At 44.7% G+C, this 12,023-nt stretch overlaps 1 protein-coding gene across 1 annotated transcript in view; it reads left to right on the top strand.

Annotated features, from left to right (window-relative positions):
• The window catches only part of asns (asparagine synthetase), a 65,335-nt gene that overhangs the window by 16,521 nt on the left and 36,791 nt on the right, over nt 1-12,023 (top strand). Inside the window, exons 6-7 of the mRNA XM_061842708.1 lie at nt 4,329-4,456; nt 4,584-4,710. Of these exons, the coding sequence (XP_061698692.1) occupies nt 4,329-4,456; nt 4,584-4,710 (255 nt within the window). The remainder of the gene's footprint in view (nt 1-4,328; nt 4,457-4,583; nt 4,711-12,023) is intronic.

Raw genomic sequence — 12,023 nt, 5'->3', positions numbered from 1 at the left:
AGAGTCTCCAATAAATCGATGTTTTTGGAATGTGGGAGGAAACTGGAGTGCTCGGAAAAAACCCATGCAAGGGATAAGTCGATCTTTTTTTTTTGGCTTGTCCTGTTAGAGGTTGCCACAGCGTGTCATATTTTTCCATCTAAGGCCATCTTCCTCTCTAACACCCACTGCCCTCATGTCTTCCCTCACAGCATCCATCAACCTTTTATTTGATCTTCCTCTTGCTCTTTTGCCTGGCAGGTCACCCCTCTCCCAGTGTACTCACTTGCTCGCCTCTGCACATGTCCAAACATCGAAGTCTGCTCTCTCGAATCTTGTCTCCAAAACATCCAACTTTGGTTGTCCCTCTAATGAGCTAATTTCTAATCCCATCCAACCTGCTCACTCCAAGAGAGAACCTCAACATCTTCATTTCTGCCACCTCCTGTTGTCTCTTCAGTGCCACCGTCGCTAATCTGTACGTAATGGCTGGCCTCACCACTGTTTCACTCTTCTGTCAAAAAACACACCAGACACCTTCCGCCAGCTGTTCCAAGCTTAGACCCGTTTCTTCACATCTTTACCACACACACCATTGTTGACCCCAAGTATTCAAAGTCATCCACCCTCGCAATCTCTTCTCCCTGGAACCTTACTCTTCCCCCTCCACCCCTCTCATTCACTCACATATATTCTGTTTTACTTTGGCTAATCTTCATTCCTCTCCTTTTCAGTGCATGCCTCCATCTTTCTAGTTGTTCCTTCACCTGCTCCCTGCTTTCACTGCGGATCACAATGTCATCTGCAAACATCATGGTCCAAGGGGATTCCAGTCTAACCTCATCTGTCAGTCCATTCATTACCACAGCAAACAGGAAGGGGCTCAGATCTGATCACTTATGCAGTCCGACCTCCACCCTAAATCCTTCTGTCACACCTACGGCACACCTCACCACTGGTCTGCTGCCCTCACACATAGTACCACAGTTCCCTGTTTTGGTACTCTGTAATAGGCTTTCTCTAGATCCACAAAGACACAATGTAGCTTTTTCTCTGTACTTTTCCACTTGCATCCTCAAGGCAAATACTGCATCTGTGGTACTTTTTCTAGGCATGAAACCATACTGTCTCTCGCAAATATTTACTTCTGTCCTGAGTCTCGCCTCCACTACTCTTTCCCATTCATTGTGTGGCTCATCAACTTTATTCCTCTATATTTCCCACAGCTCTACAAATGTATGTATTGTATTTATGTATTCCTTTCGCCTCGCCTCAGTCCTCTCAGTGTCCTACTTCTTCTTCTCTAACTTCATTCCTTGTATGACTTCCTTTATTTTATGGTTCCACAACCAAGTCTCCTTTTGCCCTTTCCTACCAGAAGACACACCAAGTACTCTCCTGCCTGCTTCTCTGATCACCTTGACTGTAGTAGTCCAGTCTTCTGGGAGGCCCTTCTGTCCATCGAGAGCCTGTCTCACCTCTTTCCGAAAGACCGCACAACATTCTTCCTTTCTCAGCTTCCATCACATGGTTCTCTGCTCTACTTTTGTCTTCATCATCTTCCTACCCACCACCAGAGTCATCCTACACACCACCATCCTATGCTGTTGAGCTCCACTCACTACACAAACTGTGTTCCAGGCCAAGCAAGGGCAGTGGTTGCCCTGGAAAGGAGTGGAGGCAAGGAAGATCAGCTGAAAAGAGCTGTGGGGGAGGGAGGCATACAATCAGAGCTGTATATGACGTCTTCAGTCACTCATATTTGACGAGCGTGACCGCCCTTGCACGGCTTTGCACTCGCAAATCTGCACAGTTGAGCACAAAAAAAATCACACGCATAATATTTGTTCCGAGTAGAAAAACATAGACCAGGGCTGAGCAACCTTTTTGAGGCTGAGGGCTACTTTGTGAGCACTGATCGTATGAAGGGCTACGTGACCTGTTTGCGGCAAATTTCAGTCTCAGTTCATTACATGTACATAAAATATTTTTGTTTTAATTTATTGTTGTAAATGACATTACAGGTATTTTTAAATTTTACTTCACGAAAGCAAGTCAGAGTCAGAATTTAAAGCACAAATAATAGTAACAATTTGTGGCCTATGGTATTTTTAGAACATACCTCACGGGGGCCTTTTTTGGTCCTCGCAGGCTACCATTTGCCCGCGGGCACCATGTTGGTGACCCCTGACATAAACATTCTCAGCACCCATGAAAACCAATCCAGCGCAGTGAACCACAGCCTGACTTTTTTTTTTTTTTCCACATGGAAGCACACGGTCTTCTGTTCGTTTGTCTGACCCCGCCCCGCTTCGGCTCTTACACTCATAAATACATACACCGTCCACCCACACAGTCCAGGCTACGTAGAGCATGCTGCTTGTGTTTACTCTCGATAATATTGGTAAAAGTAAAAAAAAAAAAAAAAAGAAGAAAGAAATGCTGTTGCTTTAATGAATGTCGGGGTAAGTGAATAATAGAAGAAAAAGTGGTGTAACTGGATGAGATTTTCTCTTTTGAGTAAAAAAGGTCTGGTCTGAAGCCAAAGTATAAAGTACAGGATGAGATGGTGTCTAATGTTAAAATCCCACCTTGCTACAGCCTGATCGAGGATGAAAGCACAGACAATAAACTGCACAAAAAGCTAATTCTGTATTTTAAATACAGGAAGCAACATAACATTAACCTTAAAACTGTTTGGGAGCATCATTTAGCTTTCAACATGGATTGCTAAAGATATTCTGCAAGCAATAATTCAGTTTTACACCAAGAAAAACAGACAGGGATATCATAGTGGGTTTAAAAAAAATGAAACAAAGCTCCAAGCGACGTTTCAAATTTATAGTTCATAGTTGGCTTGGTTTTGTTACAGTCACTCACATTTGACGAGCGCGACCGTGCTCGCGCGCCTTCATGTTCTCAAATCTGCACAGTTGAGCATGAAAAATTATGCGCATAAAATTTGTTACAAGTAGAAAAAATAGATATTGAAAGACGTAGCGCATTTTGTCTAGCCTAGACATTAATTTACGTGTTTATTTTATAAACGTTGTTAACTAAAACAAGCCTGCTCCTAAATAATCAGTCTTCACCCGGAAACAAGAAATGCAAGTTAACCATACTGAGCATGTCTGGAAGTAATGCCACAACGGCATGTTCAGAGCTTCTTCACGTACTGCGAGTGCATTTACGTTGAAAGTCATCCACATAATGAGCCATGTCAAAGGAAATTTCTGTTACACCAGGCGTGCTCAATGCGTCGATCGCGAGGTAGTTTTGGTTGAAGATATAGATCGTCTACTGCTAGCTTTCATTAATGGATTGACAATATCGATACCGCCGTAAATTACGCTACATTATAAGAATACATCACAATTGCTGACAGTAATGTTTGTTACAATGTATCACTAGCTTGTTGCCACTAACGCCGGTTATGTTGAACTAAACTTTCAGTATTTTCAAAACATTGCGGGTATAGACCATTCGTGTTTTTTCCTTGACAGGCCAGTGCATGTAACTTTTCTTCAGGTAAGGTTTGTCAGATCAAGAATTTTTATTGATAAAAAATTTTAAATACCATTTTATATTATGTTCTAGTATTATCAGTTGAAATTGGAAATTATCATTTCTGAGTTTGAATTTTTTTTCCATTTTAGTTATGTATTTGTTTATTTTATTTTTAATTTACAGTCATGTTCTATTAATCTAGTAAATTATTTTAAGTTCTTGAGATTCCATCCCTAATCACACCCGTAACTTTATCTGCGAGCATGACTGACCACACACGTACATTTTTCAAATGTGAGTGACTGCGTCTTGCCTTCTCCCATGAACCTAAACCAGTCGTATGCCAAAGATCCCAAGTGCCTGTTATGCCCAAGTCCTGCAACACTGAAGCACATGGTTGCAAGACCAGCCTTACTCAAGCACGTTCGACCTGGTGGCACAACCAAGTTCTGGTGTCTCGCTGGTTTGGCCGTGATCGCATACCATCTGAATATGGCTCGAAACAATAGGGTAATATTGCCCAGGTAACTTCGCCCGGTTGTGTGACGTTCTCTTCTTTGAAAAGAGCTTCAGTGTCAGAAGGTGTGTGTTTGTCTCCCATAGTAGGGTCCACCGTGTGTTTTCATTGGCGAGTGTCTGGGTGACGTCACAGACAGGATGCAGTCAATAAGGCGTAGAATGACACTTTTGCAGCTTTGCGCATGGATGACGCGCTCTCCGCTCATATTTATATAGACATTGAAGTGAAAAATGTTACATGTATTTTTCATTACAATATCTATTTTAGAATGTTTATATGTTTTATAGGGATGACACTTGACCTTTAAATTCCTATTGTTCAGGGGGTCTGGATTCCAGTTTGGTTGCTGCTACATTGGTGAAACTAGCAAAAGAGGGGGAACTGAAATATCCGATTCAAACATTTTCAATTGGGTCAGAGGACAGCCCGGACATCTTAGCTGCCCGTAAGGTAAGCATTATGAATTTATGGTTTTTCCAGATAGTTTTCAAATTCTAAAAATGTTATTTTAATTCTCTGTCATGCTAGTTATGTATATATATCTTTCAGACAAAACATTGATTATTATATGTCCAAGGTTGCAGCATACATTGGCAGTGAACACCATGAGGTGAACTTCACTGCAGAAGAAGGCATTCAGGCTGTGGAGAAAGTCATTGTCAGCCTTGAGACTTATGACATCACCACCATACGTGCTTCTGTTGGTGAGTGCAAAGTGAAGACTGAGGAAACGTCTCAGCCCTTCTTTTGACTGGTGATTTTTCCACATATTTCTCTCATCTCTGTACAATGTACAGCAAGGATACCCAATCCGGTATAGTATTCTTTAGATTAATGCTCATATTTGTTTGGGAAAGTTTTACTCTGGATGACCTTCCTGACGCAACCCTCTGCATTTATCCGTGCTTGGGACCGGCCTACAGATTCACTGCCTTGTGCCCCCATAGGGCTGCATTACTTAAAGCCTCGAGTGGATAGAATATATCCCACTGTGTCGTCGCAGGGCTTTCCACTACCTAAGGATATGTGCTAGCCATCAGCTGAGTTACAAGCTAACTGGGGAGCGGACAGGCTCGTCTCCGCTGTCACCTTCCTCACTTGGTATTGTGACGATGGGGAAAACCAACCATTTATTAAATGCAGCAGAACAAGTCCTTTAGGTTGTATCTCACACCACACCCACAATGCTTTGCATTCTTACTCATTACAGATGCCCAAATAACACAAAATACTTGATACGTGAGATTCTAAATAACACTGAGCAGTTCTGTAAATTATGGCATGTTGGGGAGGTGGATTTTTGGCGTGTTGTCATAGCTGATAGCAAACTGCATGCTGTTGTGTTAGAAATGGATCAAGTAATTATAACTAAGTAACTGGGACTCATGCAAACTAGTTCTGCGTTTGGTAAATCAGTGTCTAAGCACTTCCGAGTTTGTTAAATGAAAGAAACTAAGACAAAACCTGTTGGAACTTTAAATGTGTAAAATGTTTTTCTTTAACACAATATGTCATCGCAGAGCCATCAAACATAATAGCAGTTGTTGAGACATTGTTCGTTAACACATTTACTGTATTTGTACAAAAAATTCTATAAGTACAGTATTCCCTCTTTTAACGTGGCACTGAAATTCCAAAAAAATACCTGAGTTAAGTGAAATCCATGTAGTAGATTGCGGAAAAATTGATAGTAGATGTAGTTGATTTTTTTTGCCTTTTTTATGTCTTCTTTCATTGTATATTTTAGCTGGGAGCCACTAGGGCAGCGTACAGCTCTAGAGCCGCGGGTTGCCGACCCGCAGCCTAGTGGCTGGGTCTGCACTTTGGGTTCCCCATCCCATGGGCTCACCACCAGTGGGAGGGCCATAGGGGTTGGGCGCAGTTTAAGCTGGGTGGTGGCCAAAGGCTGGGACCAAGGCGATCTGAGCTACAGAAGCTGACTCAAGGCGCGTGGAATGTCACCTCTCTGGCAGGGAAGGTACCTGAGCTGGTGTGTGAGGTTGAGAGGTTCCAACTGGATACACTCGGGCTTGCCTCCACACATGGTTTGGGCTCTGGTACCAGTCCGCTTGAGAGGAGTTGGACTATTTTCCGGTCTGGAGTTTCCCAAGGTGAGAGGCGCCGGCCAAGTATGCGCATACTTATTAACCTCCGGCTCGAGGCCTGGATGTTTGGGTTCACCCCGATGGGCAAAACTCCAGGAGGAATCTCATCCACCCCCGGGGCCCTGCCACCGAGAAGCGTTTTAATCACCTCAGTGTCGTAAACCCCAGCGATAGAGGAGCCCGCCTCAGACAACCCAGACTCTGCTTCATCATGAGAAGGCGTGTCGGCGGAATTGAGGAGAACCTCAAAGTGTTCTCCCCACAACTCGTAACGTCCCGAATTAAGGTCAGCAGTGCCCCAAACTTACTATACACAGTGTTGATTGTGCACTTCTTCATCCTTCTGAGATGCTGGACTAGAATTTCCTCAAAGCTGTACTGGAGTCGTTCTTCATGGCCTCACCGAACTCTTCCCATGCCTAGGTTTTTGCCTCAGCAATGACTGAACCTGGATTTCGTTTGGCCAGCCAGTACCTATCAGCTGCCTTGGGAGTCCCACATGCATGATAATACTCCTTCTTCAGCTTTACTGCATCTCTCACTGTTGTCCACCAACAAGTTCGGGGTTTGCTGCCGCGACGGGCCCCGACCACCTTACAGCAAGCGTTCCGATCGGCCACTTAAGCAATGGAGGTGCAGAAGATTGTCCACTCTGACTCGATGTCCCCTGCCTCCTCCGGAACACGAGTAAAGTTCTTTCAAAGGTGGGAGTTCAAATTCCTTCTGACAGGGGAATCTGCCAGAGGTCCCCAGCAGACACTCACAATACTGCCATGTTGGATCGCCTTCTTCCCCCACCATCGAAGCCAACTCACCACCAGGTGGTGATCATTTGACAGCTCCGCCCCTCTCTTCACCCGTGTCTAAGAGGGTTCTGATGGGGGGAGCCATTCTTCCCTTCTCCAGCACTCCTTCAAAGCACTCCCAAAAGTGTGGGTACTCTGAACTATTGGCACCCAGAAGCGTCAGGACCCTTCCCCCCACCCAAAGGCGGAGGAAGGCTATCCTCTCATCCACCAGGGTGAGTGGTGCGTAGAGGTGAGTCTGACCGTATTTAGTCGTAAGTTCTCAAACTCACGCACCAGCTCGGACTACTTCCCTGCCAGAGAGGTGACATTCCATGTTTCCACAGCTTGTTTCTGTCGCCAGTGATCGGATCACCAAAGTCTCCGCCTTTGGCCATCGCACAGCTCGCATTTCACTCGACCCTTATGGCCCCTCTGACAGGTGGTGGACCCATGGGAAGGAGGACCCGTGTTACCCTTTGGGCTGTATGCAGCTGAGCCCCATGGGTGCAGGTCCAGCAACCAGGCACTCGACTTCGAGCTCCGCCTCCATGCCTGGGTCCGGGGGGGTTTCTGGTGACTCATGTCCAGGCAAGGAAAACCTGAATCCAATATTTTTAATCATCATCTGGGTTTATTGAGCCATACCGTCTGTTCCATAGAATCTGTCTGCCCCGACCAGGGGGTGACAGCCCTTGACAATTTAGCTCCAAGGATCATCCTGACACACAACCTCTCCAGCACAACAAGGTGACTGCTTGAGGAGCAGGATGTGTTTTTCATTCTCCCTGTGGAACAATGGACCAGCTCTTCACCCCCGGCAGTGTCCTTGAGGGTGCTTGGTAGATCGCCCAACTAGACTACATGTGTTTTGTGGACTTTGAGAAGGCATTCTCCTGTGTCCCTCAGGGAGTCCTGCTGTGGGTACTTCAGGAGTCTGGGGTACCGAACCCACATTTTTATCTCCTGATATGACCAGTATTGGAGTTTTGTCTGCATTGCTGGCAGTAAGTCGTACTTGTGTCTGGTGAAAGCTGGACTCCACCAAGGCTAACCTTTGCCACTTTGTTTCTTTTATGGACAGAATTTCTAGGCGCAACCTAAGCATAGAGCTGAGTGTGAGGCAGCTTTGATGAGAATCAGCATCCTGAAATCTGAGACCATGGTCCTCATTCGGAAAAGGGTGCAGTGCGCTCTCCAGGTCAGAGATGAGATCATTCCCCGAGTGGAGTAGTTCAAATATCTTGGGGTCGTGTTTACAAGTGAGGGAAGTTTGACAGTTGCATCGGTACAGTGTCTGCAGTAATGCGGACTTTGTATTGGTCTGTTGTGGTGAAGAAGATGCTCTCCCGAATACCGAAGCTCTCTGTTTACTAGTAGATCTACATTGTTACCCTCAACTATCTTCACAAAATGTGGGAACGATGAAACAAGATCCCAGACATAAGAGGATGAAATGAGTTTCCTCGACAGGGTGTCTGGTCTCTCCCTAAGAGATAGGTTGAGAAGCTCGGTCATCCATGAGGGGCTCAGAGTCGAGGTTCTCTGCATACTTCTTTGCTATTCTTATTCATGTGAGGAAACTGGTTTTAATCCAACTGATCTTCTTTTCCTTTTGTTAAGAGTCGCCACAGTGTGTCATCTTTTTCTATCTAACTCTATCTCCTGCATCTTCCTCTCCAACAACAACTGTCCTCATATGTTCTCTAACAACATCCATAAACCTTCTCTTTGGTCATCCTCTGCTCCTTTGCCTGGCAGCTCCATCCTTAGCACCCTCTACCAAGATACTCACTCTCACTTCTGGACAAGACCAAACCATCCAAGTCTGCTCTCTTGAACGTCGTCCTTTAAACATCCAAGTTTGGCTGTCCCTCTCATGAGCTAATTTCTGATCCTTTCCAACCTGCTCACTCCTTGCGAGAACCTCAACATCTTCATTTCTGCCACCTCCAGTCCTGCTTCCTCTTGTCTCTCAGTGCCACCTTCTCTAATCCGTTCATCATGGCTGGCTTCAGCACCATTTTATAGACTTTTCCCTTCATCCTAACAGAGACTCTTCTGTCACATAACACACCTGACATGTTCCGCCAGCTGTTCCATCCTGCTTGGACCAGTTTCTTCACTTCGTTACCACACTCACCATTCCTCCGGATTGTTGACCCCAAGTATTTGAAGTCGTCCACCCTCGCTATCTATTCTCCCTTGAGCCTCTCTCTTCGCCCTCCTCCCCTCTTATTCACGCACATATATTCTGTTTTATTTTGGTTATTCTTCCTTCCTCGCCTTTCCAGTGCTTGCCTCAATTTTTCTAATTGTTCCTCCAGCTGCCTTCTGCTTTCAATGCATTACACAATGTCATCTGCGAACATAATAGTCCAAGGGGATTCCAATCTAACCTAACCTGTCAGCCTATCCATTACCACTGCAAACAGGATGGGGCTCAGAGCTGATCCCTTATGCAGTTCCACCTCCGACTTAAATTTTTCTGTCATACCTAAGGCACACCTCACCACTGTTCTGCTGCCCTCATACATGTCTTGTACTATTCTGACATATTTCGCCATCACACCAGACGCATGGAGTACCACAGTTCCTCTCTTGGTCATAGGCTTTCTCTAGATCCAAAGACACAATGTAGTTCCTTCTGACCTTCTCTGTACTTTTCCACTCGGATCTTCAAGCCAAATAATGCATCTGTGGTACTTTTTCTAATCATGAAACAATACTGTTGCTCGCAGATGCGTACTTATGTTCTTGTCTCCACTACTCTTTCCCATAACTTGTGTGGCTCATCATCTTTATTCCTCTATAATTTCCACAGCTCTGCACATTGCCTTTGTTCTAAAAAATCAAAACAAGCACACTTTTCCTCCATTCAGGCATCTTCTCTTCCCGTTAGTATTCTGTTGAATAAGTTGGTCAAAAACTCCACAGCCACTTCTCCAAATTGCTCCATGGGATGTGATCAGGACCAACTGCATTTCCATTTTTTCATCCTTTCTAGTGCCTTTTGAACTATCCCCTTACTAATCATTGTCACTTCCTGGTCCTTCACACTTGCCTCTCTAGTCTTCCTTCTCTCTAATTTTCTTCATTCATTTACTTCTCAAAGTATTCTTTCCATCTATTTAGCACACTACTGGCACCAGTCAACACGTTTCCATTGCTATCCTAATTCAACCTTACCTGCTGCACATCCTTCCCATCTCTAACCCTCTGTCTGGCCAACCTGTAGAGATCCTTTTCTCCTTCTTTCGTATCCAAACTGGTGTGCATGTGGTCATGCCTCTTGTTTAGCCTTCGCCACCTCTACCTTTCCCCAGGTCACATCTCAAAGTATTCCTTTCGCTTCTCCTCAGTCCTCTTCCTACCCACCAGCAGAGTTATCCTACACACCACCATCCTATGTTGTCGAGCTACACTCCCCTACCCCTACCTTAAAGTCAGTAACCTCCTTCAGATTACATCGTCTGCACAAACTATAATCCACCTGCGTGCTTCTACCTCCACTCTTGTATATCACACTGTGTTCTTCTGGAAAAAAGTGCTCACTACTGCCATTTCCACCCCTTTTGCAAAGTCCACCATCATTCTCCTTTCCTGGATGCCGTACTTACCCATCACTTCTTCATCGCGGCTGTGTCCTTCACCAACATGTCCGTTACAAACTGTACCAATCACACTCTCTGTCTGGGATGCTCAGAACTACTTTATCTTGTTCCTTCCAGAATTTCTCTTTCAACTCGAGATCATATCCTACCTGTGGGGCATAACCGTTAATCACATTATACATAACACCCTCAATTTCAAATTTCAGCTTCATCACTTGATCTGATATTCTTTTCACCTCAAAGACATTCTTAACCAGGCCTTCCCTTAAAATAACCCATACTCCATTTCTCTTCCCATCTACACCATAGTAAAATAATTTAAACCCTGCTCCTTAACTTCTAGCCTCATTACCTTTCCACCTGCTCTCTTGGATGCACAATGTATCAACCTTTCTCCTAATTACCATGTCAACCAACTGCTGAGCTTTTCCTGTCATACTCCCAAGGTTGAAAGTCCCAACACTCAGTTATAGGCTTTGTGCATTCCTCTTCTTTTTCTGCCGATAAATTAGCTTTACTCTGCTTTGTCTTTGACCCACAGTAGCCAAATTTCAACCGACGCCCTGCAGGTTCACGGTACTGGGGGTGGGCGGTGTTTTCCCGGGCCACGACCTTTTCGGTATGGTATTCTTTAGATGAACGCTCATATTTGTTTGCCACAGTTTTACGTTGGATGCCCTTCCTGACACGACCCTCTGCATTCATCTGGACTTGGGACCTGCGTACAGATTGCACTGGCTTGTGCCCCCATAGGGCTGAATTTACCCCATTGGGCTGCTGATGAACTTAAAAAAATAATCTTGTTCCTGTTACTGAATCTTGTTTTTTTCCAGTTAATGGGGACCAGAACACCCCGTGAAATTCGAAAAACCGCAAAGTAGTACCCCCTCCCCGAACCACCCATCCACACACACCCTGGGAATTTTCATGTGTGTATGTGTATCAGAATGATTAAAATACAGTCACAATGTTTATACTTTACATATTTGAGACTAAGATGACAACAGTACTTAAATCTTTAATTATAAAAGCTTTATTAATCTTTTTTGCAACAGTTGTTCGGGAAACGCAGGGGAGACACCCAAGCACGCGCTAACGCACACACACACACGACGAAGCAGAGGCTTGTAGACAATGACCGTAAATACGGTCCTTTAAGAAGTATACGTAGCTGTCCTCTTCCAAGAAAAGATCTTTTTCATCCATGTTAAAAACGTGTGCCCACCACCTATGAAACAATTTCTCCACGTACCGACGAGCAGCATCTTACAGAGGCATATTTCTGAGGTTGTATATTTTTTTTTTTCTTTTTTTTAACCACTCTTTGCTGGTCAAAAAGCCTCGTCATCAAGGGGTAGAATCACAATGCAGGATCCAACAAGGTGAAAAGTGCCCTGTCTGGAGGCCTGAAGGACATCTCAGTTGGTCCCTGCGGTGACTGCGTCATTTGTTGCACAAAGTGGTTGATTCCTCCTGCTGGATCTCCAAAAGTGCTTCCAAATAGCAAAGCAAA

The sequence above is a fragment of the Syngnathoides biaculeatus genome, chromosome 1 (genome assembly GCF_019802595.1).
Source record: "Syngnathoides biaculeatus isolate LvHL_M chromosome 1, ASM1980259v1, whole genome shotgun sequence".
Classification (NCBI taxonomy): domain Eukaryota; kingdom Metazoa; phylum Chordata; class Actinopteri; order Syngnathiformes; family Syngnathidae; genus Syngnathoides; species Syngnathoides biaculeatus.
Note: the sequence above shows the minus strand (reverse complement) of the source record. Positions and strands in the feature narration are given on the sequence as shown.